The following is a 26484-nucleotide window of genomic DNA, read 5'->3' on the forward strand; positions in this document are numbered from 1 at the left end:
GTGTTTAATCTCGGCTTCTTCTAAGCTCTCATCAGAGTCTCAAATTCAAAAGCCATACTATGAAATTTTACTCTCTCTTGCCCCCTGGTGGCCGACTTTTGAATACTAACTTTGAATTCACTACTCGATGGCTATCTTCTTACATGCAAGGTACCACAGAGATGCCACAGTGCTTGATCACGTATTGGTCACCCAGTCCGTTCCCAGAGGGGAAGACGTGCATCCAAAGAATGTTGTAATGAATTCTGCCCGTTTCTGGTTGTATGTTTTAGCATCTGCCACTGCTCTGATGAGCAACGCCCCAGCTTTCCCAGGGCTAAGCAGAGCACGGACATTGTCCCTCTCACCCCAGCCGTCATTTGTAGGGTGTCTCCTCTCTGTGGTTCTGGGCTGGGGATGAGGGTAGCATCCTGTTCATCATTATAAATCCAAAGGTAAAGGGAGGAGAAATTCCCTGTCTCTGTGGCATCCCTGTCCTGAGAGAATTGAGACATACGATAAGGGGAAAGTGAGGCTTCCTCGTGAGGGAAAGGGGTGAGGTGGCTGCTGGAGCTCTTTGCCCTTCCTGGAACAATCAGAGAAACACTTGCTTTTCTACAACTAAAGAACTCTTTAAACTCTTAAAAAACAAAGTACAGAAGGTTGATAGCCATCAATTTCAATAGATGGATTTCAGTGTCAATAGATAGATGTCAATTTTCAACAGGTAGGCATCAGTCTTGATGCACAAGTGACAGTTTCAATGGATGTTTACTGTAAGTAAGTCTTGGTTAACTCTCTTCAGGTCAGGGTCCATCATAGAACCACGCACATACCAGAACCGGTGAGTTCCTCTTTTCCTGACAGAATCCTGGTTATATTGCCTGTTTACCACGCCTTTCCTTGTCATTGGTTGGCATGGAATTACAGCCTCTTATCTGAGTGCCACAGTCTTTACCCTCCCCCACGAGGCCGGATCTGTTTGGTAGGACATGGCTGCTGAATGTGGCTGGGGCAGATGGGGGTACTTGACTCCATAATCATGGTATGGAATTGGCACAGAAGCTGCTGTAAAGACCCTGGTTATAGGAGTTCAAGTTCACATGACCCAGCCTTCTCTCCAGCATGTTCCACTCGCTGCCACAGGATATTTGCACATGCCGCATCAGGCTGGGGTGCCTCTCTCCATGCCTGAAGTGCTTTATGTTTCAATCGTGTCATGTGAAGATTCATTTTATTTGGTCTGTTGACCAAATACATACATTTAACCCAGGTAAAAAATTTGTTCAACTCAGCAAAAAGTAACAGGGTGAGGATGAGAATCTTATTTTAAGGATGACCAAGGAATGAACATAGATACACAGACACACACAGACATACACACACACACACACATACAAATTTATGTATGTTTGTATCATATATAAAAATATACATACATATATAATCCCAGAAGATACTACAGAAAAGGGAAGACTATATTAAATATGAACTTGGATATAAACCATGTTAGTTCATTTAGGACAGTAAAACTGACCTTTGAGGCTAGGCCTGAAAAATTATTTTGCTGTGTGTCTATGGTTTGTAAGTTGATAGCCTAACTGTGCAGAATCTGGGACCAAACCAAAAACAAACAGTGAATCAAGCAAAGTTAATCTTAGTGTTGTTTCCTGTTGCTATGATATAACACTGACAACCACACCTTAAAGGAAGGGAGGGAGGGTTTATTTGGCTCCCAGTTCTAAGTCCTGGCCATTATTGTAGGGATGTTAAGGTGGCAGATACTTGGAGCACACTGGTCATGTTCCATCCACAGTCAAACAGAGGGCAGTGAATTGGTGCATACATGCCTATCTATGCTCAGCTTGAATTCCCCACCTAGGGAATAGTGCCACCCACAGTGGGCAGGTCTTCCCATCTCATTTAACACAATCAAGATAATCTCCCACAGGTAGGCTAGCCTCATCTAGGTCTCTCACTGAGACCTTCTTCCCAGGTGATTCTAGACGTTGACATGCTAACTGCAGTTACCTTCCCTGGAAGCTGGTTCATGCTGTAGATGACTAAAGTTCTGTTTTAGTTTCTAGCTTTGGGTAGTTTTCTAAGAGGCTTTATATCCTGAGTGCCCAGTACAGTGCCTGGCACAAACTGGGGGCTGGTGACTGTTTCCTGTGGGAATGGAGAAAGGCTGAGCCCCTAAGTATTAATGGCTAGAGTGTAATTCCAGGAAAAGCTTTCTATGAGGAAGTGCAGACCCAGCCATCACATCTGCGGATTTGGGGTCAGGAGTGGCTATGTGCGGAAGGGCAGCTATCACCGTGTGGAAATCCAGCAATCAGAATGGGGTTATCAAGCAGGAAGTGGGGCTTAAGCGTGAGGGGGAGCTCCGTGATTAGGGCAGAGAGCAGGGAAGGAAAGGAACTGTTGTTTCTGGCATTGCCTACATGTTGCTCTGTCATGTGAGCTGGGCTCCAAGGCCATCTTGCCCTCGATAGCCCTCTTTACAGCCTCCACCCTCTGCCCTGAGCATCCCAGAGCAGAGCTGTGGAGTCAGCAAGATGTACTTGGAATTCAGTGAGCTGAGGGACCCTTAGTAAGGGACAGGCCCTCTCTCAGCCCTGATTTCCTTATCTATAAAAACACCAAAGTCCGTGACTCTGTTGTATTTGGAGATTTGAAGTGCACATCAGCAGTGGACAGTCTTTGAACCCTGTACTGTGACTCTCCAACAATAACCTAAGACACCATTTATATGCAGTAGCAGTCTTCAGCTCTGGTTCTTTAGCTGCCTGAAGACTGTGCCCAAGTCCACTCAAATACTGGAAGACTCCAGAACAGGCCAGCCAGGATCTACTGAGTCTGACCCTACATTGTCTTGTCCTCTCTGCCATTAGCCACTGTTCCTGACCCAGACCTGCTGGGGTTTTCTGGAAGGAAATAGCAGATTGTATTTAGGGTATGGTTTGTAAAGTTTAGAGTTTAGTAGACACGAGGACAGTCTCTTAAGATGGTGTTGGGACACTCTGGGCCTTTGGACACTTAGAGAACCCAGGCAGCTTGCTGCATCCTTCGATACATCTGGTGTTTCAGCACTCACGGGGGCATCCGTAGATGACATTCAAGTGCTCCAGAAAACAAGAGCAGCAGCAGCAGCAGCAGCAGCAGCAAGAAAACTCCCTAAGTAAGGAAAGTCCAAATATAACCTTTTCCTATCAGTTCTGTTGAGAAATGAAATCTTTTAATTTTCAGTTCCTGTTTTATTTTGTTTACTTAAACATTTAGTACACACGTTGCGCGTGTGTGTGTGTGTGTGTGTGTGTCTGTATCAGAGGACAGCTTTTGAGAGTCACGTCTTTCTTTGTACCTTATTTGTCTTAGGGATCTGACTCAGGTTGTCAGGGTCAGGTGTCTTTACCCACTTGTCTTGCCAGATCTCAATTCCAGTTTTTGAAAGGGCTTAGTCTGGATATACTGTTTAGACTGGCTGCCGAGCCCTTATAGAGGGACGAGGCTCCTCCCTGCATTTCAGATGACGGCCACCAGAGGGGACTGTGCACCCACACTCCGTGCGACTTCTTAGCTTTGTCCTTGTAGAGGTAGGAGCCCTGTTCTTTCCAACCCTTAGCCCTAGAAAAGATTCACTTTTAGCTATCTCCAGTGGAACATTGTGTTCTCCAGGAGGGGCCTCTCCCCATTAAAGCTACAGTGACTGTGTTAGTGTCATAACACCCAGGTCTGCCCAGCCAAGTCTTGAAGGGAGTGCATTCTCTTAACATTCCTTCTTAGAGCACAAGAATCAGACAGGTGTGTGTGTGTGTGTCTGTGTAGTGGTACTCAGAAGTTGCCTAGAGTCACAACATCAAATCAATTACCTGGGGTACATCCCAATCATATCCATCCCCCAAAACTCCCACAAGGACCGCATCTCATCTCCCTCCCAACTCATGCCCTCCTTTTAAATTTATTTGTTCATTTGTTTATTTATTTAATCCACTGAGTCTGAATAACACTACCCATAAGCACATGAGTACTGGGGTGTGGGAAATCTATCAGTGGCCAGGCTTCTAAAGAAAAGTGGCTCTCCCTCCCCTAGCAATCATGAACTGCCAATGTGCCTCAGCGGGGGCAGAGCCCTGGGAGAACCCCCTACACCTGACCCTGTCCTCCGTGATGGAATTTGGATGGACTTTGTCTTGTGCAGGTCACCATAGCTGCTGCAGAGTTGTGTGTGTGAGCAGAAGCTACATCATGACCAGGGGACAGAAGTTCATGGCTCTCCTCCCTGTCCTTGACTCTTACGTCCCTTCTGCTCCCTCTTCATCCCCTTAAGCTTCCAGGACAGGCTCTGATGGAGGTGCTCTCATCTACGGTTGAACGCTCACAGCCGGTTTTTTCACACTTTCAGCAGAAATGCATCTCTGCAGAAACCACTGCCCACTGCAACAAGAACCTTCCCTGACCAAGGCTGGGTGGACACAGCACCAGACTATGGATCTGAACACAGATGTTTAGAAGGGAGTTTGACAACAGGGCCGTTTAGAAAGACAGCATCAGTAGGTACTTAAAGTCTCTTTAAACATCACCTGTTGCCTCCGAGGATTTCGTGTCTGTCTTTACGTGGCATTTTTCAGATTATGATTTCTGTGACCGTTGCATTTCCCTTTCATTTTCTTTCAGGGCCCTCAGCTGCAGCTCAGTTGGTGGGGTGCTTGCTTGCATGCCCACAGCCCTGCCTCTAGCTCTGGCCTTGCATAAAAAGTGGGGGTGTCTGTGCACACCTGCAACCTTAGCAGGAGGACCAAAAATTTAAAACGGTCCTTGGCTGCATAGACAGTCTGAGGTCAGCCCTGGCTACATGAGACCCTGCCTCTTAAGAAACAAAACAAATCACAAAACCAAAACAACTAGCTAGATAAATAGAAATAAAGTAAGTTAAGCCAATGTACTGTTTCACATCTACAACACTAGCACTAGGGAAAGCTGTACAAAATTACCATGAGTTTTCAGCCAACCCCGAGCTACAGAGTAAGACCCTGTCCCAAAACAAATGAAACAAACAAACTCCAGTGGGGGAAAAATAGGTTAATTAATGAAATGAAATTCAATCCAGGCTCACAGCAAGGGAAAAAGAAATGTTGATGTCAGCCTCCAGTAGTTTGGGCTTAATTCCAGTTTTACAAAGTTGGTAACTTGTTAGACACTGTCAAAAGAATGACCCATGGGGAGCTATGCCTTGGGGAACTGTGACAGAGGCTCCAGAAAAAAGGACAGAGGGCCTTTTACCTCAGGTGCATTTTGTTCCCTGGATGGTTCTTGGATGTGACTCTATGCCTCCTGTGACAAACATTGACATTCAGTTTATAAGACATGTTTATTCTTGTTGGATGTCAGAGCATAGCTACAGAACCCAAACTGGTCCATGTACCCCAAATCTGGATATGGCCTTCTCCTTGGCTTTTGTGCCTTCCCAGATATAATCTATTATGTGTGCCAGGCAATTGTTTTTAAATTGGACTCTCCTGAGAAAGTTCTGGGAAAGGGCTACTCTGTTAATATTTAGTATGTGCTTACTGGCATTTATTTACATGTTTTTATGAACTCAAACAACCTTCCTTAGATCATTGCTTTCATAGTTACAGTTGTCTATGAATGTACATTGAAATGGAAATCAGACTGTCTGCAGAACTAGACAGTGGTCTGCCCCATTCTTTCAGGTCTTCAGATCCCAGGTCCAGCAGACAAGATCTACACAGGTCGACTGAAAAGTTGACAGAAACCGAGGCTGGGGAAATGTTGATGCAGCTCCTTGGGTACTGGCCTGAGTGGGGCTCTGGGGTGGATTGAGGGAGAGGGAGCAGGGAAGAGAGGGGCCTCTGTGTGGGGAGCTGCAGCCCTCTCAGCCAGGAGCTTGGGACTGGAGGATACAGGCTTTTAAAAATGATTGAGATTGACTAGCTTTAGGGTCCTGGGAGGTCTCTGAGGATGAAGGCAGTGCAGAGCCCAGGCTGGCTTCGCCTGGTCCTCACCTGCATGTCCTGACCTGTTTCTAGAGCCTGTAAGATGCTGGAGACACAAAAGCACATGTGTGTGGAGGTGCAGGTCCCTGTCTAGCTGTCTTTCTTCTGAGCAGTTTCTGCTCCACCCCCACTTAAACTCAACTGCTATGCTTCTGTCTGTTAATAAGTCGACTCCAGCAGTGCCTTGGGCTCTATCTGAGGCTGTAGCTTTGAGGTACTTGATAGTTGCCTTGAGCAGCCTTGAGGAAACAGTGACTTTCAGAGGCTTGTCTTCATCCTGTTCCCTCAACATAAACTTCCCAGGGAGCCTAGCTAGCTCAGCTGCCTGCTGGTGCCCTCTCCAGCCCAAAGTCTCCATTAACGCCTGAGTGTGCATGGCTTGCTCACACCAGGTAGCCATTGAGAGATGCCAGGCAAATAAATGTGTATGAGGTGACTGTGATTACAGCGTTGGAGTCCCCAGACTGCCCTTAGAGCTGATGGTCACCTGGGTCCCATGCTTTGTGTCCCTCTTAGAACCCAGCTTTCTCTTCTGTCTTCACCAAGTAGCTGGCTCTGAGTTCTGCAACCCACTCACATGCTTAGCCAAGGTGACAGGGACCCAGCAAAAGGCAGCAGATGCAAGGATGGCACCCGCCGGCCAGTTGCAGATGGCCTGTGCTGTCCAGGCTGCCCCACGGCTACACCAGTACCAAGCTTCCTCAAACTTATGTAGAAGCTGGGTGTGGTGGTGCTTGCCTGAGGAACTGGGGAAAATGACCAGAAGATCAAGGTTAGCTGCAGTATAATAAGCTTGAGGATCCTGTCTCAAAATCAAACAAACAAACAAACAAATCTGGCCTCCATGAGCATCGCATGCATGTGGTGCACATAGACACATGCAGGCAAAATACCCATACACGTTAAGTAAATCTTAAAAAAGATAAAGCAAAATAAATATAAATAAGTGACAGTGAATGTCTGCCATTCAGAAGAACTTTTCAGGCTTCATTTTCCTATGAAAGAGTTCACAGGACTGAGAAAAAAATTAAAATCCTTGTAGAAAAAAATTACACATGTTATATATACCATATATGTACATACATGCATACATATATACATATAACATGTGTAGCACATCTAATAGATATAACATAACATATAGCACATATACCATTTATAACACATATGCTACACATATGTTACACATACATGTGTGTGCATGTATATGTGTGTGTTACTTCACATAATTGGATATCTGAGCTGGGCGTGGTGGCACACGCCTTTAATCCCAGCACTCAGAAGCAGAAGAAGGCAGAAGCAGGTGGATTTCTGAGTTCGAGGCCAGCCTGGTCTACAGAGTGAGTTCCAGGACAGCCAGGGCTATACAGAGAAACCCTGTCTCGAAAAATCAAAACCAAAACCAAAACCAAAACCCCCCAAAAAACAAACAAAAAACCCAAAGAAAACAAAAACAGTTGGATATCTGGGATCTGGAGTGTGTGCTGATGTTTCCCGGGTAACAGCAGGTGTGTATATATGGGGTGGGAATTAGGGAAAGATCAATAATTGTGTGGCCACCAAGCACTCCAGAGAGATGACCGCACTACCCAGAGCCAGCTGCCCTGTGCTTCCTGTGTTTTGATCTTGAGATCACTCTAAGAGCCGGGTTGGGCTTACTCTTTCCTGCATAGGTCTTTGGCATTTCAAGTCTATAAAAGTCTGGATAAAGGAATAGTATTCACTTAGTTATAGTTTGTGTTGGTGGCTAAAAATGAGCTTCATAAAACATACTAAGAGTTGTTTTGGAAAATGTTCAAGGGATTAAAAAAATTCTACCATCATCAATACTATAATACTTAAGAAAAAGGAAAAAAAATCACATAACCTCCTGAGTTGATTCATTATGTAGTGTTATACCCCATCCCACCCCCACCCCCCTTTTTAAAGACTTATTTATTTTATGTGCATTGGTGTTTTGCCTGCATGTGTGTCTGTGAGGGTACCAGATTCCCTGGAACTGGAGCTACAGACAGTTGTGAGCTGCCATGAGGATGCTGAGAACTGAACCCAGGACCTCTGGAAGAGGAACCAGTGCTCTCAACTGCTGAGTCATCTCTCCAGCCCCATTCCTGTTTTTTTTTTTTTTTTTTTTTTTTTTTTTTTGTGTGTGTGTGTGTGTGTGTGTTTTGTTTTGTTTTGTTTTGTTTTTTTGAGGCCAGGCTTTATGTGCTTCATGCTGGCCTTGAACTTGGTATACAGCTGAGAATGATCTTAATGCCTTCTCCCGCTGAGTACTGAGGTTGCAGGGGTGCAGTCATGGATTTGTTTATACCCTTCCTTTTAATTTAGTTATTTTAATAGAACTGTTTCCTCACGATTCCTCAAACTAGCAGTCAGGCCCTGCCCTTCTATCTCTGCCCCCATCATCCATTAGTCACTAGTAAGAGGTCCTCTTCTGTGAGGGTCTAGGATCTAGGACAGTGACTCCAGAGGTCTCTGTTCTAGGGGGTGAGCATCATATTAGGGAATCTGAGTGTGAAGAAAGTGGCAGGAAAACAGAAGGTTTTGGAGTCTCTGGGTGATGGACCTGGGGCTGTCCCATGGTTGGCAGGTACATGGTGGTCTACAAAACTCATCTATGTTGGAGAGCCAGATTTATATACTATATGGACTTTCTACACAAAAAGAAGCACCGATGAAGGCTTTGGACCTTGGTTCCTTCCACGTGGGTGAGCTGAAGACGTGTTCAGGTGTGTGCAGGGACAGTTGTTGTATGAGACCTCAGTGTAGGGAGACATTGAGCCCGACCCTCATCTGAGCTGTGTTGTTCTACACATGCAATGGGAGTTCCGACAGGAAACTGGGTGGTTCTTGGCACCCTCCTAGGCTGTTACTGGGGCAGGGTGGTTCAGAGAGGTTTCTTAGAAGCCTTTGTGACCACAGTGGTTGTGGAGGATATACGCAAGGCTTACCACCGACTCAGTGTGATAGGGAACCGGAGGGTACCTAAAATGAGTGGCTTCAGCAAGGCAGCAGGGGGCAGCAAAGACCCCAGGAACCCACGCCCTCCTGACAAGGTAACTGCTTATCCCCAGATGACTACAGGTGGGAATGTGAGGTCACCTGTGGGAACACTGTCCTTGATTGCTAGAGTTTCTAAACCTTTCACCTAAGCTAGACACCTGCTGTCTAAATGGAATTGGCTAGCCTTGGAAATGACCCCAAAAGTATATAAGCTTGAGGGTTATATAAATCATACTAATAGTCTCCCATTTCTAACTCGAATGCCAGGCTTAACCTAGGGGTTAAATTGTGATGACTGGTTATTATGTTTATATTTTCTACAGGGCTTTGTAATAAACATTATCTGTAAACAGGAGGTAGGGTAAGAGAGAAGAGAGACATTTCTATAACTCAGTAGGCTCCTTGCTGTTACTTCTCACGGGTGCCTCTGGGGTTGGGGTGATGGAGCCAGTGGACTGAGGAGGCTGTTAGTAGATTAGCTCAGGGAACTGGTTAGTGGGCCTGTGTGTAGAATGGAAGGAAAGGGAGGCATGGCTCTGTAGGCCCTGCCTACTTCCCGGGACCTGGGGGTGCTCTGTGCACTTTCCCAGTCCATCATTCAGCCTCACTGTCTTGGAGGAAAGGATTGATTTTATCTTACAGCTTGTAGCCTTCTACTGAGGGAAGTCAAGGCAGGAAGCTAGAGTAAGGAACTGAAGCAGAGGCCATGGAGGAACACTGCTTGCTAGCTTGCCCTTTCTGGCTTGTTCAGCTTGCTTTCTTATACAACCCAGGTGAGCTGGGCTGTCCCATGCCAATCATAATTCAAGAAGATGTTCCATAAGCCAATCTGGTGGGGACATCTTCTCAACTGAGATTTCCTCTTTCCCAAATGATTCTAGCTTGTGTCTAGTTGATAAGAAACTAACCCAGACACACTTTCCCTCCATTCAGTCAGTCAGTCACTCACCAGATGCACAGTTCCAGTCAGTACCTGATCTGGCCTCAGGGACAGAGCAATGAATGAAGCAGAGGAAGTAAAGTCAGGAAAACCCACAAGAAGCTGTGAACAAGGCCTAGCATAGGTCTGCTAGGGCCGAATAACCTGAAAAACAGGCTGTGTGTTGTCTGAGTGTTGTGTGTAGTTTCGTGTTCCTGGATGGTAGCACTCATGCACACCCACCCAGGAGCTATTTTAGATCTGAAAATAGAAAACACACATACACACACTCCAGTTATTCTTAAAATGCCTCGGCTAGGCCGGGCATGGTGGCACACGCCTTTAATCCCAGCACTCGGGAGGCAGAGGCAGAGGCAGGAGGATTTCTGAGTTGGAGGCCAGCCTGGTCTACAGAGTGAGCTCCAGGACAGCTTGGGCTACTCAGAAAAACCCTGTCTCGAAAAAACAAACAAACAAACAAACAAACAAACAAACAAACAAGCAAACAAGCAAACAAGCAAACAAACAAAAAAATGCCTTAGCTAGCTCAATGACTGGCACTCCTAAACCTTCCCCTGCTACTCCAGGCCCAGTCGGGGAAGTGGCCAGAGGTCATTTACCCCAAAAACTCACATGGATGGTTGGCTTTATCTCCTCTGCCACTGTGTCCCTTTCTCCTCTCTCCCAGTCTTCCTGATTCTCTGTGTCCTACCCACACAACTCTCAGTGTCCTGACCAGTGTCAGCCATTGACTACTGACAACATTATTGATAGATCAAAAACCAAATGAGGGCAAGGAACTTCAGCGGCAGTAAACACAGATTCTCTATTAAATCAAAGTATCAGAACCACACCTACATCTCACCTTTTCTGTCCAATTTAAAAAACAAAAAAACCACTTTTTTTCAGACCTAAATTGAGCATAACCACAACAATTATGTAAATTACAAAGCATTATATACAATTAAAATCCAGTCCATCATATTTGTCAATCAAATAAAGTACTCTACCATTATTCCTAACTTAAAAGAGTTACAGTTCTATCCCTGATTTATGCTTAGATTTTAGCCTGTAACACCATCTGAAAACCATGCTTTTTACTCTATATCATGTCTTTAATGTTAATTTAAGTTTGCTTATGGGACTATAATTAGTCTTCAACCCCATCAGAAATCTGAGAATGAATTAAACATTCTCTGGATATATAGGAAGCAGCAAACACAGCTTTTCAAACTTAAAAAATGTAGAGACAGCTGACTGGACAGTCTCGCATTCCTCAAAAACATTGGAGCATTAGTCTTCAGCCTTCTGGCCCAGGATCATCTGACCGACCTTTGTAAAGCACAATTATAAAGGATCCTTTTACCTTGTCTTGGCAGAGCTATCAGTTGCCTATTCTGCATAATGTGTCCATTTTGGACAGTCTTTTCTCTGTAAATGAAATAGGCAAATTTTGTCCAATGGCTACCTCTCCAGGATAAGTAACCTCGCCTGGAGGTAAAGATGCACAACATCTTCTTTGAATTTTGAAGTGGGTAATGTCAGGAGCAGACATGTCTCTAGTCAAATGATCCTTAATAATGATATCTCTGTGGCTATATATTGCAGTATGTCTCCTTTTCTATATATAATTCTCAAGGCCTAAGTTGATGTCTGACATAAGTTAGACTCCTTGCCTCCTGCTTTTGACCTAATTATTTTTTAAGATCAAAAGCCTCGATATTTATATATCTCTGTATTTAACTTTAGGTAAATTCCCTTCTACTTACCATATAAGCCTATTTACAGGCTCTAGTTCTTATACTATACTGACAATCCCAGAAATCTTGAGCCGACCATGTTCATAGATCCCGAGAAATTGTCCTGGCAAGACTTTTTACATATCTTTAAAGCACTTGTTCATTCATTTTCCATAACTCCTCTCTTCTAATTACTGTATTTTAAATGGCTTTAATTACTTTGAATTGTTTTGATTATCAAAATGAGTGTGGTTATGAGTCTGGTGGTTGTGTTAAAGTTCCTCTGGGAGAGAGGTCAAGCTATACCCTCACAGGAGGTTGCAGAAGGCTTCAGACTCCCACTCCTGCAGGGTGATCAGAAAGAGGCAGATGACAATGGGCCCCATCGTGCATGTAGCCAATACTTACCAAATATCAGGCACTGTGCGGGGCACAGTAGAGTGACCTCTGGCAACATTCCCACTTTGTCACTTGCTTCTTTTATAAAGCCTTCTTTCACAAAGAAACAGAACTAATATTTTGGGTACCTGGTGCAGAAAACCTTATACATTTGCTTAAGTTACTTTTAATAGAAGGCTTAGTTTTTTTTTTTTTTTTTTTATCACTGATGACAGCAAGCAATGTCCTCAGAAATGGCTGCATACAGGTGTCTCCATGTTAGCAGGGATTTTTCTTTCCAACTATATTTCCGGATTAGCTTCTTTCTGTGGTTGGCATTCTGCAGCATTGAGTTTGTGCTTCATCAGTTCAGATGCTCACCAGAACAGATGTCTTTGCTTTAATTCTAGAAGTGTCACCGCCTTTGGCTAGGCAGGGTCACCTGCTCATCTGCTGAGCTCCTGCTTGCCCTTTCTTGAATCTTTGACAACAGGGCAAAGATTATTCCGCAGCAGAGGGATGTGCTGTGGTTGACAAGCAGCAGGTGGTCTCCGCAGCAACCTGCCAAAAGAGGGGGAGAGCTGAAAAGAGGGGCCCCTTTGAAGGTCCAAGCCTCTCACCACAACCATGTAATCCCTCTCGGTAGTTAGTGCTTCAGCCTTGTTCACCCAGGGTCCTTCCAGATGTCTCACGGTTTGAATTTTCATATGGATCCCTGAAGATAGATATTATTTTACTAAATTGCCAGCTTGAAGCTCAGGTTGCTGTATCCTGCTGAAACACACAGCTAGTTTTTGGTTGGGGTGACAAGCAGGGACTTCACTAAGGAGGAGTCATGGCTATGGCCCTTGCATCCACCCATCTTCCTGCACGGTTTGCAGTGTGGCTTCATTAATATTTCTGTCTGGTGATGGGAATTGAATACCCCTACCCCAGATTTCATGCTCCAAAGACCAAGATGGCCCTTTGAGGAAGATTTGCCATGGTTCACCTCTCAAGGTACACTTGAAAAGGTACCATCATTGAAACGGCACATGGTTATCAACAGCTAGAGAGAGAAAAAAAAAAAAACAGCTGTGTGGATGTTAGCATGTGTTTGCAAGGTGCTGGATGTCTCGGTATAGATATTCTTTTTCATGGTTCTGTCTCATTTTAACAGACCATGCCATTTTACTTCTGGTAAACAGATGGGATGATGGGGATTGCTCTTCGTGACTGTGCCAGTGCGAGTTACTGGTTTTTCCTGTTGGTCAGATTTCTTCAAGGACAAACATTCACTTGCTTGGCGGAGAGTGCGGAGAGTCGGGGAGTGAATGAGTAACCTCAGAGCTAGGAAAACCACACATCACCCTCTACAGGAAGAAGTGGCAGCCGCAGGCAGCCAGCCACAGGCTGTGTTGGATTTCCAGGACAAGGCTGTGCAGTGGACACAAGCCCTTAGTGCAGCTGGTTGGACTTGGAGCCTGGCAGGTTGTGTTTTCCTTCCTGTGTGATCTGCCAGGTCCTTTATCCCATTACCCCTCAGTATCTCCATGTCTACTTAGATGGTGTTGTCAGGCTTAAATAGAAGAGCAAATTTCAGGTCCTTGTCACCTCTGTGCAGCCATAGGTAATAGGCCAATGGTATGTGGGTTAATGGTCACAATAGCTATCTTTATATGTCCGTCATATAAAGGACAGATGCAGATGGAGTTACTTAGTCCACTCACCAGCTGAACCCTGTGAAGTTGGTGCCGTTATCCTCCCTGTGGGGTAGATGAGGAACTGGAGTACCTGTGCACATGAGTGGGTTCCAATCCTCATGTGTTTTAGGGTTGTGGGCACCACACATAGCCTTTGGAGGGTGACTGTTTTACTTCACTGTTAGCGAGGTGCTTATCTGAGAGCACAATTCCACTCTTGTTTCTGTGCCTTTTCCCTATTCCTGGCAGAGGGAAGGGACTGAGAACTCTGGGAAGGTGCAGCTCCTAGAGAAGGATGTCTTTGAAGAGACAGTCTCACCCATAGTGTGGGCACCTTATGGACAGGGTCCAGCAGGCCCCACTATGGAGTCTGTGCTTGGCCTCTGAGGTAGGCAATAATCTTTCACCTGAGAAGAATAGCCTGAGAGTCTGTCCCAGCCTCTTGAGGCCCAGCTGTCTCACACCTAAGTCTCTGCTTGCTCAGCTCTGTGTCTGCGTGAGAGCCCATGTATAGTGAAGCTGCCAGGTCAGGATGGATCCAGATGTCCACACTGGGGTTGGAGTCTTCTTGCTACTTTCCTCCTTATTCAACAGGGTGAACCTTAGCAATGAGTCCCCATTGCTGGCTAGTTATCTGGCTTCTCCTGCTAGAGTCATGTGGGAGGAGCCATCTGAGGGGCTGTATATATGTTTAAGATCATGGTGTTCCAGAAATTATTGTTATGGTTGAGCTTCTGGGTTATTTCCATCCTCTTGGAAATTGTTCCTTAAATTGCTACCAGATGACGCGTGGGAATGTTCTGATAGTCTATGGCAGAGGTTCTTAAACTATGAGTTGTGAACCACTTGGGGGTCAAATGGCCCTTTCACAGGAGTCACCTAAGACCATTGGAAAACACAGATATTTACATTATGATTCATAAGAGTAGCAAGATTACAGTTATGAAGTAGCAACAAAAATGATTTCATGGCTGGGGTCGCCACAACCATACTTAGGGGTGGTGCCGCAGCAGGAAGGTTGAGAACTGCTGGTTTATAAAACTCCGAGGTCCAATACCAACATTTCTTGTCTGCCCACACTCATTGTTACCTTTAAAAACTGCTCTATGAGCCAGGTGTGGTGGTGCACGCCTTTAATCCCAGCACTCGGGAGGCAGAGGCAGGTGGATTTCTGAGTTTGAGGCCAGCCTGGTCTACAGAGTGAGTTCCAGGACAGCCAGAGCTACACTGAGAAACCCTGTCTCAAAAACAAACAAACAAACAAACAAACAAACAAAAACAAAAAACAACCAAACAAAAAAACCCCTGCTCTACGAAAGCAGAGGTACTCTCTTCTTTAGGTTTCTGTTTTACTAGGGAAGGTGGGCAGTGTTTGCTACTGTTTAGTGGGTAGGGTTTCTTCTTCCACCTACACATGACCAGGGCATATCAGTTTTTAAAAAAAAACAAGCAGGGCAGTGCTGGCTCCTGCCTTTAATTCCATCACTCCTGAGGCAGAGGCAGGAGAATTTCTGTCAGTTTCAGTCTGATCTATAGATCACGTTCCAAGAGAGCCAGGACTACACAGAGAAACCCTGTCTCAAAAAAACCAAAACCAAACCAAAACCAAAACACCCCCGACACACACACAAAAGAAACCAACTAGTATCTTACGATTATAAAATTAGTGTATGTGAATCATAAAGTTTCATATTCCAGGAATATGTAACAGGAAGTATGATTCAGGGAATAAGTGGCTTGGTTAGTCTTCACCCTATGAAATCACTACTATGGAATTGGCTTTTTAAGAATTTTTAAGACAAATTTTACTGTTTCTTCCTTGACCTTGACAGCTTTGGAAAACCCATTCATGGCTCTAGTCTCTTAAAAGGTGTTTTATTTAGTGGTATTTTTGACTAGGAAAAGCTATGACTTTCTGAGCTAGGGACATGCACGTAATCCCAGCTGCTGAAGAGGCTGAGGCCTGAAGATTGGATTTGAGGGCAATCTGGACGACTCAGGGAGATATGATTAAAAACCAATCTATTCAGAGATACAATGTATCCACATGACTCTTCCAGATTTGGGACTCCCCAGTGACAAACTCCACATCTCCCTGTCATGCTCAGCTGCCCCCTCTGCTGAATTCAGTGCTGTGCTTTCTTCCTGACAAGGGTGCTGTCCTTTTGCAGGGTCAGGCTAGGGCACGGGAGAGGATGTCAGCTGCCCTCTCTGCAGATCTCTTTTCTCTACCTGGTCTTTCCATGAGCCCCACCTGCCCAACAGCCTGGTCCTGGTTCGTCCAGGGAACTGGGGAGTCACAATCATATGAAAGTGTGAGCAAGTCGGGGGCAGGCGGAGAGTGAACTTGCAAGGGCTGGCTGGGTCCAGGAATCAAGCTGTGTCCCAGAGGGGCTGGGAGGAGCATCTCTGCTTGGGCAACCAGGTGAGGTTGCCATGGTGATAACTATAGTAACTCTGATCAAGTGCTGGCCCTGCTCTCTCCCAGCTGGAAGATGAGGTGCCCAGGAGAACAGCTTTGCAATGCCCTATGCATTCAGACAGGCTGTGTTTGGTAGAAATATTTGGTAAATGACACACAATTAATATATTCTGGCTGACAATTAATTTAACTGGCCAGGAAAAAAAGAAATCTTATTTCTTAGGTACCTGGAATGGGACTGCCTGGTTATGCATATGTTGAAGACCAGCCCCTCAGCTACCACCACTGTTATTGCCTTAGTCCATAGGGTCCTATGAGGATCTGGGGAGTTAATTAGCATGAAAGGAACACCATTGGGGCTGGGGAGAGGACTCAGGATAACGTAATGCTGTGTAAGCACGGGCGCCCATATAAAAGCTGGGAGCAGTGGGCTTGCGTGTGCCTATAGCATCAGTAAGAGGGAGAGGAGAGCCAGGCATGGTGGTGCATGTCTTTGATCCCAGCACTCGGGAGGCAAAGGCAGGCGGATTTCTGAGTTTGAGGCCAGCCTGGTCTACAAAGTGAGTTCCAGGACAGCCAGGGCTATACAGAGAAACCCTGTCTCGAAAAACCAAAAAAAAAAAAAAAAAAAAGAGGGAGAGGAAACTTAAAGCGGATACTGTGAACTCACTGGCCGGCTAATTTAATAACTAAGTTCCAGGTTTAGTGCTAGGACCTCTCTCAAACAATAAGGTGGTCAGTGACAGAGCATGACAGAACATGATATCCTGATGTCAACCTCTGGCCTACCCCAGCACAAATGGTATTAATGCCATGAAAATACTAAAATATTAGCTTCTAGCTCCTACCCCCTTTTCCCAGCTGCCTGAGTGGGTGACCAAGCCCTGAGGAGGTGCTTGCTGTTTGCTACAGCGCCTAGATCCCCTCACTGCTACAGGGCCTAGATCCCCTCACTGTTTCCCTCACAGGCAGCTATCAGGGGTGGGAGCAGCAGGTCACCACACCAGCCACCTACAAACATTGGTATTGAAGGTCTGGCCTTGGCTCATGCCCCTACCTCTACCCCAGGCCTGTCTTCACGTCGGACACTCACATCCTTCTCCTTTCTACATGTGCTCCAGCAAGCCCGCCTCAGGCTAGGCTTCACCACCCTAACTCACTGACAGTTTGGGAGTAAACAAGTTTTTATGTGTGGCCCCAGTCACTGCCAAGAAGAGCATTTGTGGAGCTTCTAATTACCCTGGAGACTGCGGTGGGTCCTGTATCAGAGTCAATAAACTGCTGTAAGGGATGCTGGCTAATTTGAGAATTTGTGGTGTCTTAGTCCCTGGGAGCAAGAGAGCATTAATTAGAAACGCTCGTTGTAAGGCCTCAGTTTTAGGGCTTGGTTGTGCACATGTTGGGCCACCGACCTGCTGACTTATTAGCTGCTGATCAACATAGTATTGAATGAAATAGAAAGAGTTTCTTCTATTTCTCCCTTCTTGGACAAAACCCAAATAGTAACACTTGTTTTCATTTATTAATTAATTTATTCACTTTGCATCCTGATCACAGCCCCTCTCTCTTCTCCCAGCCCCACCCTCGCAACCCTCTCGCTTCCATCGCTCCCTCTCCTTCTCTGAGGAGACGGGGAGGCCTTCCCTCCCATGAATGTGCCCCACCTGGCACATCAAGTCACAGCAACACTAGGTGCCTCTCTCCCACTGAGGCCAGACAAGGTGGCCCAGCCAGGGCAGGAGAGTGACAAAGACTCTTACCGGGGGTCCATAGGAAGTAGGAGAGGGTCAGGCCACGGGACTTGAACTTACCTCTGTTTTGTTTATCATTTAGATATAGTTTGACATGTTTGCTTTTTTCCCCCTTATATTATTTTTACATAAGCTCAAAAAGATAGTTTGAGTTCATAGTGATTTTTAATACTTATTTTATTTCTTATTTATAGGCAGGGCGTGGCTGTGGGCCTGTGGGTATGTGTGTGTGTGTGCATGCTTGCCCACAGAGGCCAAATGAGGTTGTCAGATCCCCTGGAGCTGACGTTACAGGCAGTTGTGAGCCATCTGACCAATCTGTGTCCTTAAATGCTCCTAACTGCCAAGTCAGCTCCGCAGACCTTCATGGTGATTAAAAACATACTTTCTAAGAATGATTTAAAAATTGCTTTCTAAGAGTTACTTGCTCTAAATTCGTTTTAAATATTCAGAAAAGTCAGCCATGGAAGTTTTTAAAGGGCTGGAAGTGTAGGTCAATTTTGGAACAATTGCCTGGAATGCACGAGGCCCTGTAATTGTCCCGGGCCCCTGCAGGAAAAAAAAAAAAATGTCCGGGCCTGGTGGTACCTGTCTGTAATTGCAGCACTCAGGACTTGGCTGAGGAGTGTGTGGATCTCAGGCTAACCCCAGACTCCATCTCCTGTCTTGAAAGAAAGAAAGAAAGAAAGAAAGAAAGAAAGAAAGAAAGAAAGAAAGAAAGAAAGAAAGAAAGGGGGAAGGGAAGGGAGAGGGGGAGGGGGAGAAGGAGAGGGAAAGGGGGAGGGAGAGGGAGGGGGGAGAGGGAATAGAAATTAATATGAAACTATACTTTAAATACAGTATTATGTGCATTTGGAAACGTTTATGAGTCTTCTTTTAAAATAAGGTTTAGTCGCACTGTATTGTCCAGCCCAGAGTTACCAATCCCAAGCAATACTGCCTCAGCCTCCTGCTGCACCTGAAGGCAGACACTCCCCGCTTTCATGGGTCTTCATTTGCAGATGAAAGAAAATCTGTAAGATTAATGTCTTTGTATTGTATCACTATTGCCTGTGTGTGTGTGTGTCTCCACCTGTCTTTCCCCTTCTCCAGTGCTGCCTTCATGTCTGGGTTCAGCATGTGTGCTGGTGCTGTGAACTCAGAACCTCACACCAACACTGACACAGCAAGCACTTTGCAGAGTGGGCCATCTCCCCAGCCTCTCCTCTTGTTTGTGTGTGTGTCATGTGTCTGTGTTTGTTTTGGGGGACAGTGTCTTACTATTTTGCCCAGTCTGGCCTGTAACTCTCTATACTGACTAGGCTGTCCTTGAACTCAGGAATCTCTAGGCTTTTGCTGGGATTAAAGATGTGTGGACTCACACACCTGTCTCCTTTGTTTTCTTGAGATGACAGCCATTTTGACTGGGGTAGATGAAATCTCAAAGCAGATTTAATTCACATTTCTCTGAAGGCTAAGGATGGCGAGCTCCTTTATTTGTAACTCCTTTTTGAAGAATTGTGTAATTAGCCATCTCCTCACTGGATGATTGTGTGTGTGTGTGCAGGGCAGTGGGCACTGGGGGGATAAAGGGAGTGGAGGAAAACCTGCGACCCGCCAGAGTTCCGGTGCTCTGGGCAGGCGGACAAGGGAGGGCTGCTGCACGCTTTTCATGGGCCCCTGGTGGGTGTCTGACTGTGGAAAGCCACTAAATTCCAGCTCAGTGGGTGGGGTGGACAAGGGGCAGTCTTAGGTACCAGGTTCTCAAATACTTCTGGACACAGAGGAAAAGCTGAGAACAGAATGGGGGGGCCCAGGGATGGCTCAGTCAGCCCCTGGGCCAAAGGGAGGAGAGAGCAGGGAAGAGGTGCTGGGTGGTTTCCACAAAGGCGAGAGTCCTTGGTCCGGTCCATGGCTGGAGCACAGAAAGGCCTTCTGGAGGGAGGTTAGATGCGGCTTTTTAGGGGAAAGCCTATCCCATTGTTCAAGCATGTCAGGCCTTGATGAGCAGAGACATTCTATGGTTTTAGAGCTTTATTGTAGAAAGGCAGGGGAAAAGAGAAAAGGTAGAAAGAGGGAGAGAGGCTGGCCATGGCCACGTGGAGAGAGGGGGAAGGGAGAGAGAGAGAAGGAGGGCTAGAGATGAGAGTAAGAAAGGCGAGAGCTTAAAGAGAGTGAGGAGAGGCCAAGCAGCTCCTTTTATAGTGAGCTGAGCTACCTTGCTGTTGCCAGGTAACTATGGGGAGGAGCATACCTGGCTATAGTCAGGTAACTGTAGGGGTGGAGTCTAGCCAGAATGCCAGGAGCTTGGGACATTGTCCGTGTGACTTATAGTCACAGACTTATGGAGTTGGGCTCTGTGGTGTCAGGCACCTGACTCTGGGAACGTGGCTCACTTTTCTATCCCTTGTAGAGTTTTCTACTGGGTCGCCAGAACAAGCCTCATTCAACCAAAATAGGCTGCCTATCACGGCCCCGTGTGTGTCTGTGTGTGTGTGTGTATTTGTGTCTGTGTGTTTACCTCTCAGATCCCCATCCCTGAGTACTAAGCATCTGTGGGTACTGGCTAGGGCCTCTTTTGAAGATGGTTTCCTCTTTAAGAGATTGGTTTTTTGGGTTTTTGTGTGTGTGTGGTTTTTTTTTTTTTTTTGAGACAGGGTTTCTCTGTGTAGCCCTGGCTGTCCTGGAACTCACTCTGTAGACCAGGCTGGCCTCAGAAATCTGCCTGCCTCTGCCTCCCAAGTGCTGGGATTAAATGTGTGCACCACCACTCCCCGGCTAAGATATTGTTCTTCGCTGATCTTTTAAGTTTTGCTTACTCTCATTTTTAAATTTTTAAAGATGTTTTTATTTTATGTGTATGTTTGAGTGCTTGCATGTATGTGTGTACACTACATGTGTGCCTGCTGCAAAAGAGGTCTGGAAGATAGCTTTGTACTCCCTGTACCTGGAGTTAATAGGGAGCTGTAAGTCACCAAGTCAGTGCTGGGAACCACACCCAGGTCCTCCACAGGGCAGCTTGTGCTCTTAAGCACTGAGCTATCAGACAACCCCCTTTGGGGTCATTTTCTGTGCTACCACAGTGCTTTTCAGAAAGTCCTTGCCTGGCCTTATTTCTTGACGTCTTGGGGCCAAGATGGCTCAGCATGTAAAGGGGCTTGCTCCAGAACCCTGTGGCTTAGTTTAGCCCCCATAGAAGGAAAAAATCAACTCTTACAAGTTACCCTGTGTGCTCCATTTGTATACTCTGGCATACCCTCTCAATAAATACATATGCCTTGTTATGTTATATAACTATAACGGTGTGTGCTTATTTCTGGCTGTTCTGTTCTGAGTCTGTAACAGTACCATGCTGCTCTTGTTGCGATGACTCCATATTATAAGGACACTGGACATTGTAAAACTTCCAGCACTATTATTTCTGCTAAGGTCGGCCTTGACCATTTGGAATCTTGTGCTTCTGTATGAACTTCGGGTTTCTGTTTTAGTTTTCCTAGGTCAATGAGGAATGCCACTGGGGTTTGGGTGGGGATTGCAGTGAACCTGGAAAATTGCTTTTGGTAGTATTTTCACAATTCACAATTCTTTCTGCAACGGTTCTATCAAGTGTTTCTTTTGTGTACCATGGAATGAGAACTGCCTGAGTTCAAATCCTGGCTTTGGCATCAGTTAGCTTTGTGCTTTTGGGCAAATCATTTAACCTGTTAAAGCCTTGGTTTCTTCCTTTGGGAAGTAGGAATAACAATAGTATCTATTCATTGTCTTGAAGACAGAATGAGTTAATGTTTGATAGGCACTTAGCACAGTACCTGGCACACAGTATGCACTCTGCAAGGGTTGGTTTGCTAAAAGGAAACCTTAGCTGTCTACAATAGAGGGACTGAGGGTTCCCATCTGTGCAGGCTGGAAGCTGGTGCTGTTGAGGGTCAGGTGCTGGTGACCAGATTCCATGTTTTCCTTCTGAGCAAAGCGATCTGGTATCTTATTCCACACAGAATGGGGGCAACTCTCCAGGGGACTCATGGGAAGGTAGAGTCCGAACACAGAGTCCTGGTTAGAAAAACACACACACACACTCAGGAAAGAACTGGGGGCTCCCCAGGAGAGTTTTTTTTTTTTTTAAATGACAGTCTGCTGCTGCTTGATTAAAGAGTAGAAAATAATGATTCTTTCTGGAGGGATCTGAAGCTGTTCTACTGGGCTGTGACCTCTACAGGCTCAGGATATGGATTTCTGTAGGATACAAGGAAACCTCTCACTATGCAAACATGTTGCGGTTCAGATGGATACAGTTGCAGGGATGGAGGGAGAGCCACCCTTCAGCTTCTAAAAGTGTCTCCAAATGGTTCAGAATCATCATTCATAGCCTCTGGATATTTAAAAACAACGTTTCCAACAGTATATTTTCAAACAAATCCGTTATAAAATATCCCTTTAAAATATCCCATGGTTTCTATTGATTCTAGCAGGTCACAGCTGGCTTCCCTGTTTGAAGTTTGGTGTGCCATGCATGCCCTGGTAATGGGGTGAGAACACCAATGGCTCAGACACTGGCATACTGTGTGCACTGAGTAAGTGTCCTGTGGTTAAGGGAGAGGAGCGGCCCTTTGGCTGTGCCATTGCTTATTATCTTTGCCACCTCACTGCCAGAACAGGGAGTACTGTTGGCCTGGGCTCCCTGACAGCAGATGTCAGGAACATTCAGGAAAGTCTCCAGATACTGGAGACACGTGGATTCTCCATTCTCTAAGTTAGCCATAAGAAGACAGACAATGTGCCTGCTTCAAGGAGCCCATGGTTTCACTGGATTAATCAATAGCTAAGATCTCTATCAATTCCCATTCTGTACAAATAATGCTCTGCCTCACTGTCTGAACAAGGGACTCTTGGCTCTTGTCCTCAGCACCACTAAAATCCTCATGGCAAGTCACTGGGGACCTCTTGCCAATATAACGATGTCTCTGTTCTCCTGACTGTGCTCCACTGACTAACTTGAAGGATAGCTGTCATTTGACACCCCCCCCAACGCCCCCCACCCCCACCCCCCACACACAATGTTCCCTGACTCAAGTGTTTTCTTGTCTTGGCAGGGTTCTTCCTGTGTTTGTAGGCCAACTGCTCATGAATGCTCTCTGCCCTTTGTATCCAGCTGTGCATCCTCAGCTCCACCCTGAAGGATGCACAGTGACCTTGGGCAGCTTCCCTAACTTCCCCCAATCTTCAGTCTCCAACCTGGAGACTCTATCACTTCAAGTGTGATGTGTCTGCTTATGGGTTCTGTCCCATCTCAGTTCTCCCCCTAGACCTCCTCTCTGTTCCTAGTTGGGTCTGGAATTCATAGATCATCTTTAATTCATTTATTTCACCTGTCTCTCATCCAATGCCTTCTGCCACGGTTGGTCCAAGTTCTTGCCATTCCTCATCAGGGTCACTGCAAGACCATCTTACCTTTGTACTGTCCTGTGTTGTTTCTTAGAGCTTTGTTCATATTGCACTAAGGGCCGTCCTTTGAAAGCTTAGACTTAGTTTGTCTTCTGTTCAGAGCTTGCATTTCACCTAGACTAAAATCTAAAGATCTTGCCTATAAAACACAGAGAAACCCTGTCTGGAAAAACCAAAACAACAACAACAAAACAAAACAAAATAATTTACATCTTTCAGTTTGCATGAAAATGTTTTTATTTTACCTTTCCTTAAAAAAAAGTATGGTGGGGCTGGTGAGATGGCTCAGCCCATGAAGACCCTTGCTGCCAACCCTGAAGACTCAAATTTAATCTCTAGAACCCATGAGGCAAGAAAGAACTGATTTCCTCACATTTTCCCCTGACCTCCAGTCACATGCATGGCACACTGAACCCACCACACAATAAATATCATAAAAAATTAAAAACCTCCAGCTTGTGTGGCCTTCGGGGAGACACTGGGGCTCCTCAGCCTGTGTGTAATGAGGGAGGGATCTTGTCTGAATCGAAGCCATGAACATTGCATCACCTAATGGTGTCCATTTGGGAATTACTTGTATGTTAGAAATAAAGACAGATCCTGGGCATCAGGTCTGGCTTTTGGTTGCATCTGGGTTTAGCTGTAGATTTCATTTTCACGGTTGAAAGGTTGACTTTTCTGTGGGGCTGTGGAATTTTTCTTTTGGGGGGGTCAAGCTGGGGTGTGGTGTGAAAGTAGCTGCCCAAGTCTCTGAAGGAGTAGTCTGCCTCACGCCCCAGGCCATCTGTCTCAACAGTGGTCCTCTTTGAGTGGCAGCCACTTCCCCTGTGTATCTCATCCCTGAACACTGGCCTTTTCTTTTCTCTTCTAGACCCAAGCGGCCGAGGCAGAACAACTTCTCCATGTTTCCCTCTCCCAAAGCTTGGAATTTCAGAGGGGTAAGTGTCCATCCTAGGTGACCCCATCCCATTGGTGGGGACATGGTATGCTGCATTTCACTCTCCTGACAAGCTTCACCCATGTGTTCATGTATGGATGCCACAGCCTGCCCTGGACAGAGCATGTGGCTGTAGAAGACTCTTGTGAAAACACCAAGCTCTATTAAGCTAGCATCACTCCGTGCTCCTCTGCTCCTTGGAGTGGAGGGAAGGGGAGCGAGCAATCTGCCAGTCTGATGATGATGTGCAGGTGCAAGCCTTCAGGGGTCAAGGCACTCGTGAAGTTTCCTCAAGTACAAAACACCAGGCTCTTCCTGGCCTAGGAAGGGTCAGGCAGTTCTACCTCTTGGTGCCATCATCTTCCTTGATATGAGTGTGATGATGTCAGTCATGGCACATGGAGGACCCGAGGTACTCCGGTGGCTCTAGCTGGGACCTTTGGACCTGCAGGGGTGTTCTGAGTTCCTTCACTCCCAGACCATCACCTATGAGGATGCTCTCCCCACGCTCCTGAGCATGCTGTTCCAGCCCTATCCATTTCACCTCTGATGCCCAGCCCTCTGTGGACAGTTGTTATGAAGCTGGCTTGCAAGCCCTCCCAGGTGCCCCCGTGTGTCTTACCACTGTATTTGGTTAGGTACCTCCTGAAGTACCTTGGAAACTTGGAAGCCTCAAGTGGAAGTGTGTTGAGATCTTGTTTATTTTTTGTTTACTGCTCTATAAGTAGACCTGGCCTAATGCCTGGTTTGTTGAAGGAATGAAGGGCACCTATCTTGCACAACATCCACGTGACATTGTTAAATTGTGTGTCAAGTCTTTAGTCAATGCTATTTTGATTTGTTCTAACTGGTTCTAGACATCCTTTGAAGTTGTGGATAGAATGCAGTCCTTTATTAAAACTGTGGGACGTGACACTGATTTAAAATATTTATTTATTTATTTATTTATCTGCCATTTGTGGGTGTGTGTGCAGCATGTGCCGTGGCACATGTGTGGAAATCTGAGGACAACTTGCAAATGGGAGTCAGTTTTCTCCTTCCATCGTATAGGTCCAGGGATTGACTACAGGTCATGTTTGGTGATAGTCACCTTTACCCAGTGAGCCATCTCACTGACCTGATGTTGTATGGGTGACAGCATACTTTTCATTGAGCAGGAGGAGACTGTGCTCAATTGTACTGACTTCTGGGGTAGGTGTGTGACTGGCTGAATTAGGTGCCTGCTGTTGATGTTTTTCTGGATAAGACCACCATTTCCCAAGTGGGTTCAGGGGGTGATCATGATCAGCAAGAGATAAAAAGGCTTGTGGGGTGCAGTATATTTGGGACATGCTGAATGTGCCGTATAAAATGTGTTCACCACTGTAGGACATGTCAGAGATGGGATAATGTCTGGAGACTCCAGAAGTGGGGTTTGCAGCATTTCCCAGAGTCATAGGCCAGAAGTCTCTGTTGCCCATGCAGCCTAGACACACTTCGGAAACTGACCACTGATGTCATTGTGGACCCGTGACACAGAAACCAGATCTTTCATGAGCAAAGCAATCTTTTGTAAGGACCTTGTTTTCAATGTATTTATTGATCCCTCTTCAGTGTTCTGCTATTCAGTGTTGTTAGCCAAGAGTGGTAGGTACATAGGGAAGAAAGCCCATCCCAAATGGCCAAGTACCCAAAGTCCCACACTTCAGGGAATCAACCCTCTCTCCCAGGCCAGCTGGGCTGACTATTCTGTCTATGGTCTTGAGGTGTCAATATCTGTTTCTTTTTGGAAAATTATTTTAGAGACCCTCATCTATAAATTATAGAGACAGAGGATCATGAGTAATGCAGTCTAGCTAGCCTGGGCTACATTAGTGAGATTCTTTTTCAGAAAACCTCAGGCTGAGTGTTTGACGATCATACACAAGACCCCAGGTCTGATTCCCCATGTTGCAAAATCAGTGAGAATTTCTCAACTTTTTAACCTGGCATGAATAACTAAATTTCAACTGGTGCTTAGGTCAGTGGCAGTGTTTGTCTTGGTTTCTTGTTCTTTCTTTGATTTCTTCTGGCCCCGGGGCTGCTTGAAAAAGTCAGACAAAATGACATCAAGATTCACCAGAGGCAAAGGTGTTGGGCCTTGCTGATCCATATTCCTCTGTGGCGAGGCCCCCCACTGAAGAGGATCCTCGATGGCACGTGTGTGGACGAGACCCCAGAGAGTGCAAACATCTCGTTCCCAGCAGGACTCTTC

At 45.9% G+C, this 26484-nt stretch overlaps 1 protein-coding gene across 6 annotated transcripts in view; it reads left to right on the forward strand.

Annotated features, from left to right (window-relative positions):
* The window catches only part of Arhgef3 (Rho guanine nucleotide exchange factor 3), a 289379-nt gene that overhangs the window by 68489 nt on the left and 194406 nt on the right, over positions 1 to 26484 (forward strand). For 5 of the 6 annotated variants that reach the window (XM_021181453.3, XM_029468792.2, XM_021181454.3 and 2 more), the window contains one exon: positions 24186 to 24252. In XM_021181453.3, the coding sequence (XP_021037112.1) occupies positions 24186 to 24252 (67 nt within the window). Of the gene's footprint in view, positions 1 to 4403; positions 4537 to 24185; positions 24253 to 26484 lie in introns of those variants that run through there. The other variant, XM_085828468.1, reaches the window with a different exon arrangement.

Source organism: Mus caroli, unplaced genomic scaffold, assembly GCF_978045245.1.
Source record: "Mus caroli unplaced genomic scaffold, Mus_caroli_1 scaffold_12, whole genome shotgun sequence".
NCBI classification, from domain to species: domain Eukaryota; kingdom Metazoa; phylum Chordata; class Mammalia; order Rodentia; family Muridae; genus Mus; species Mus caroli.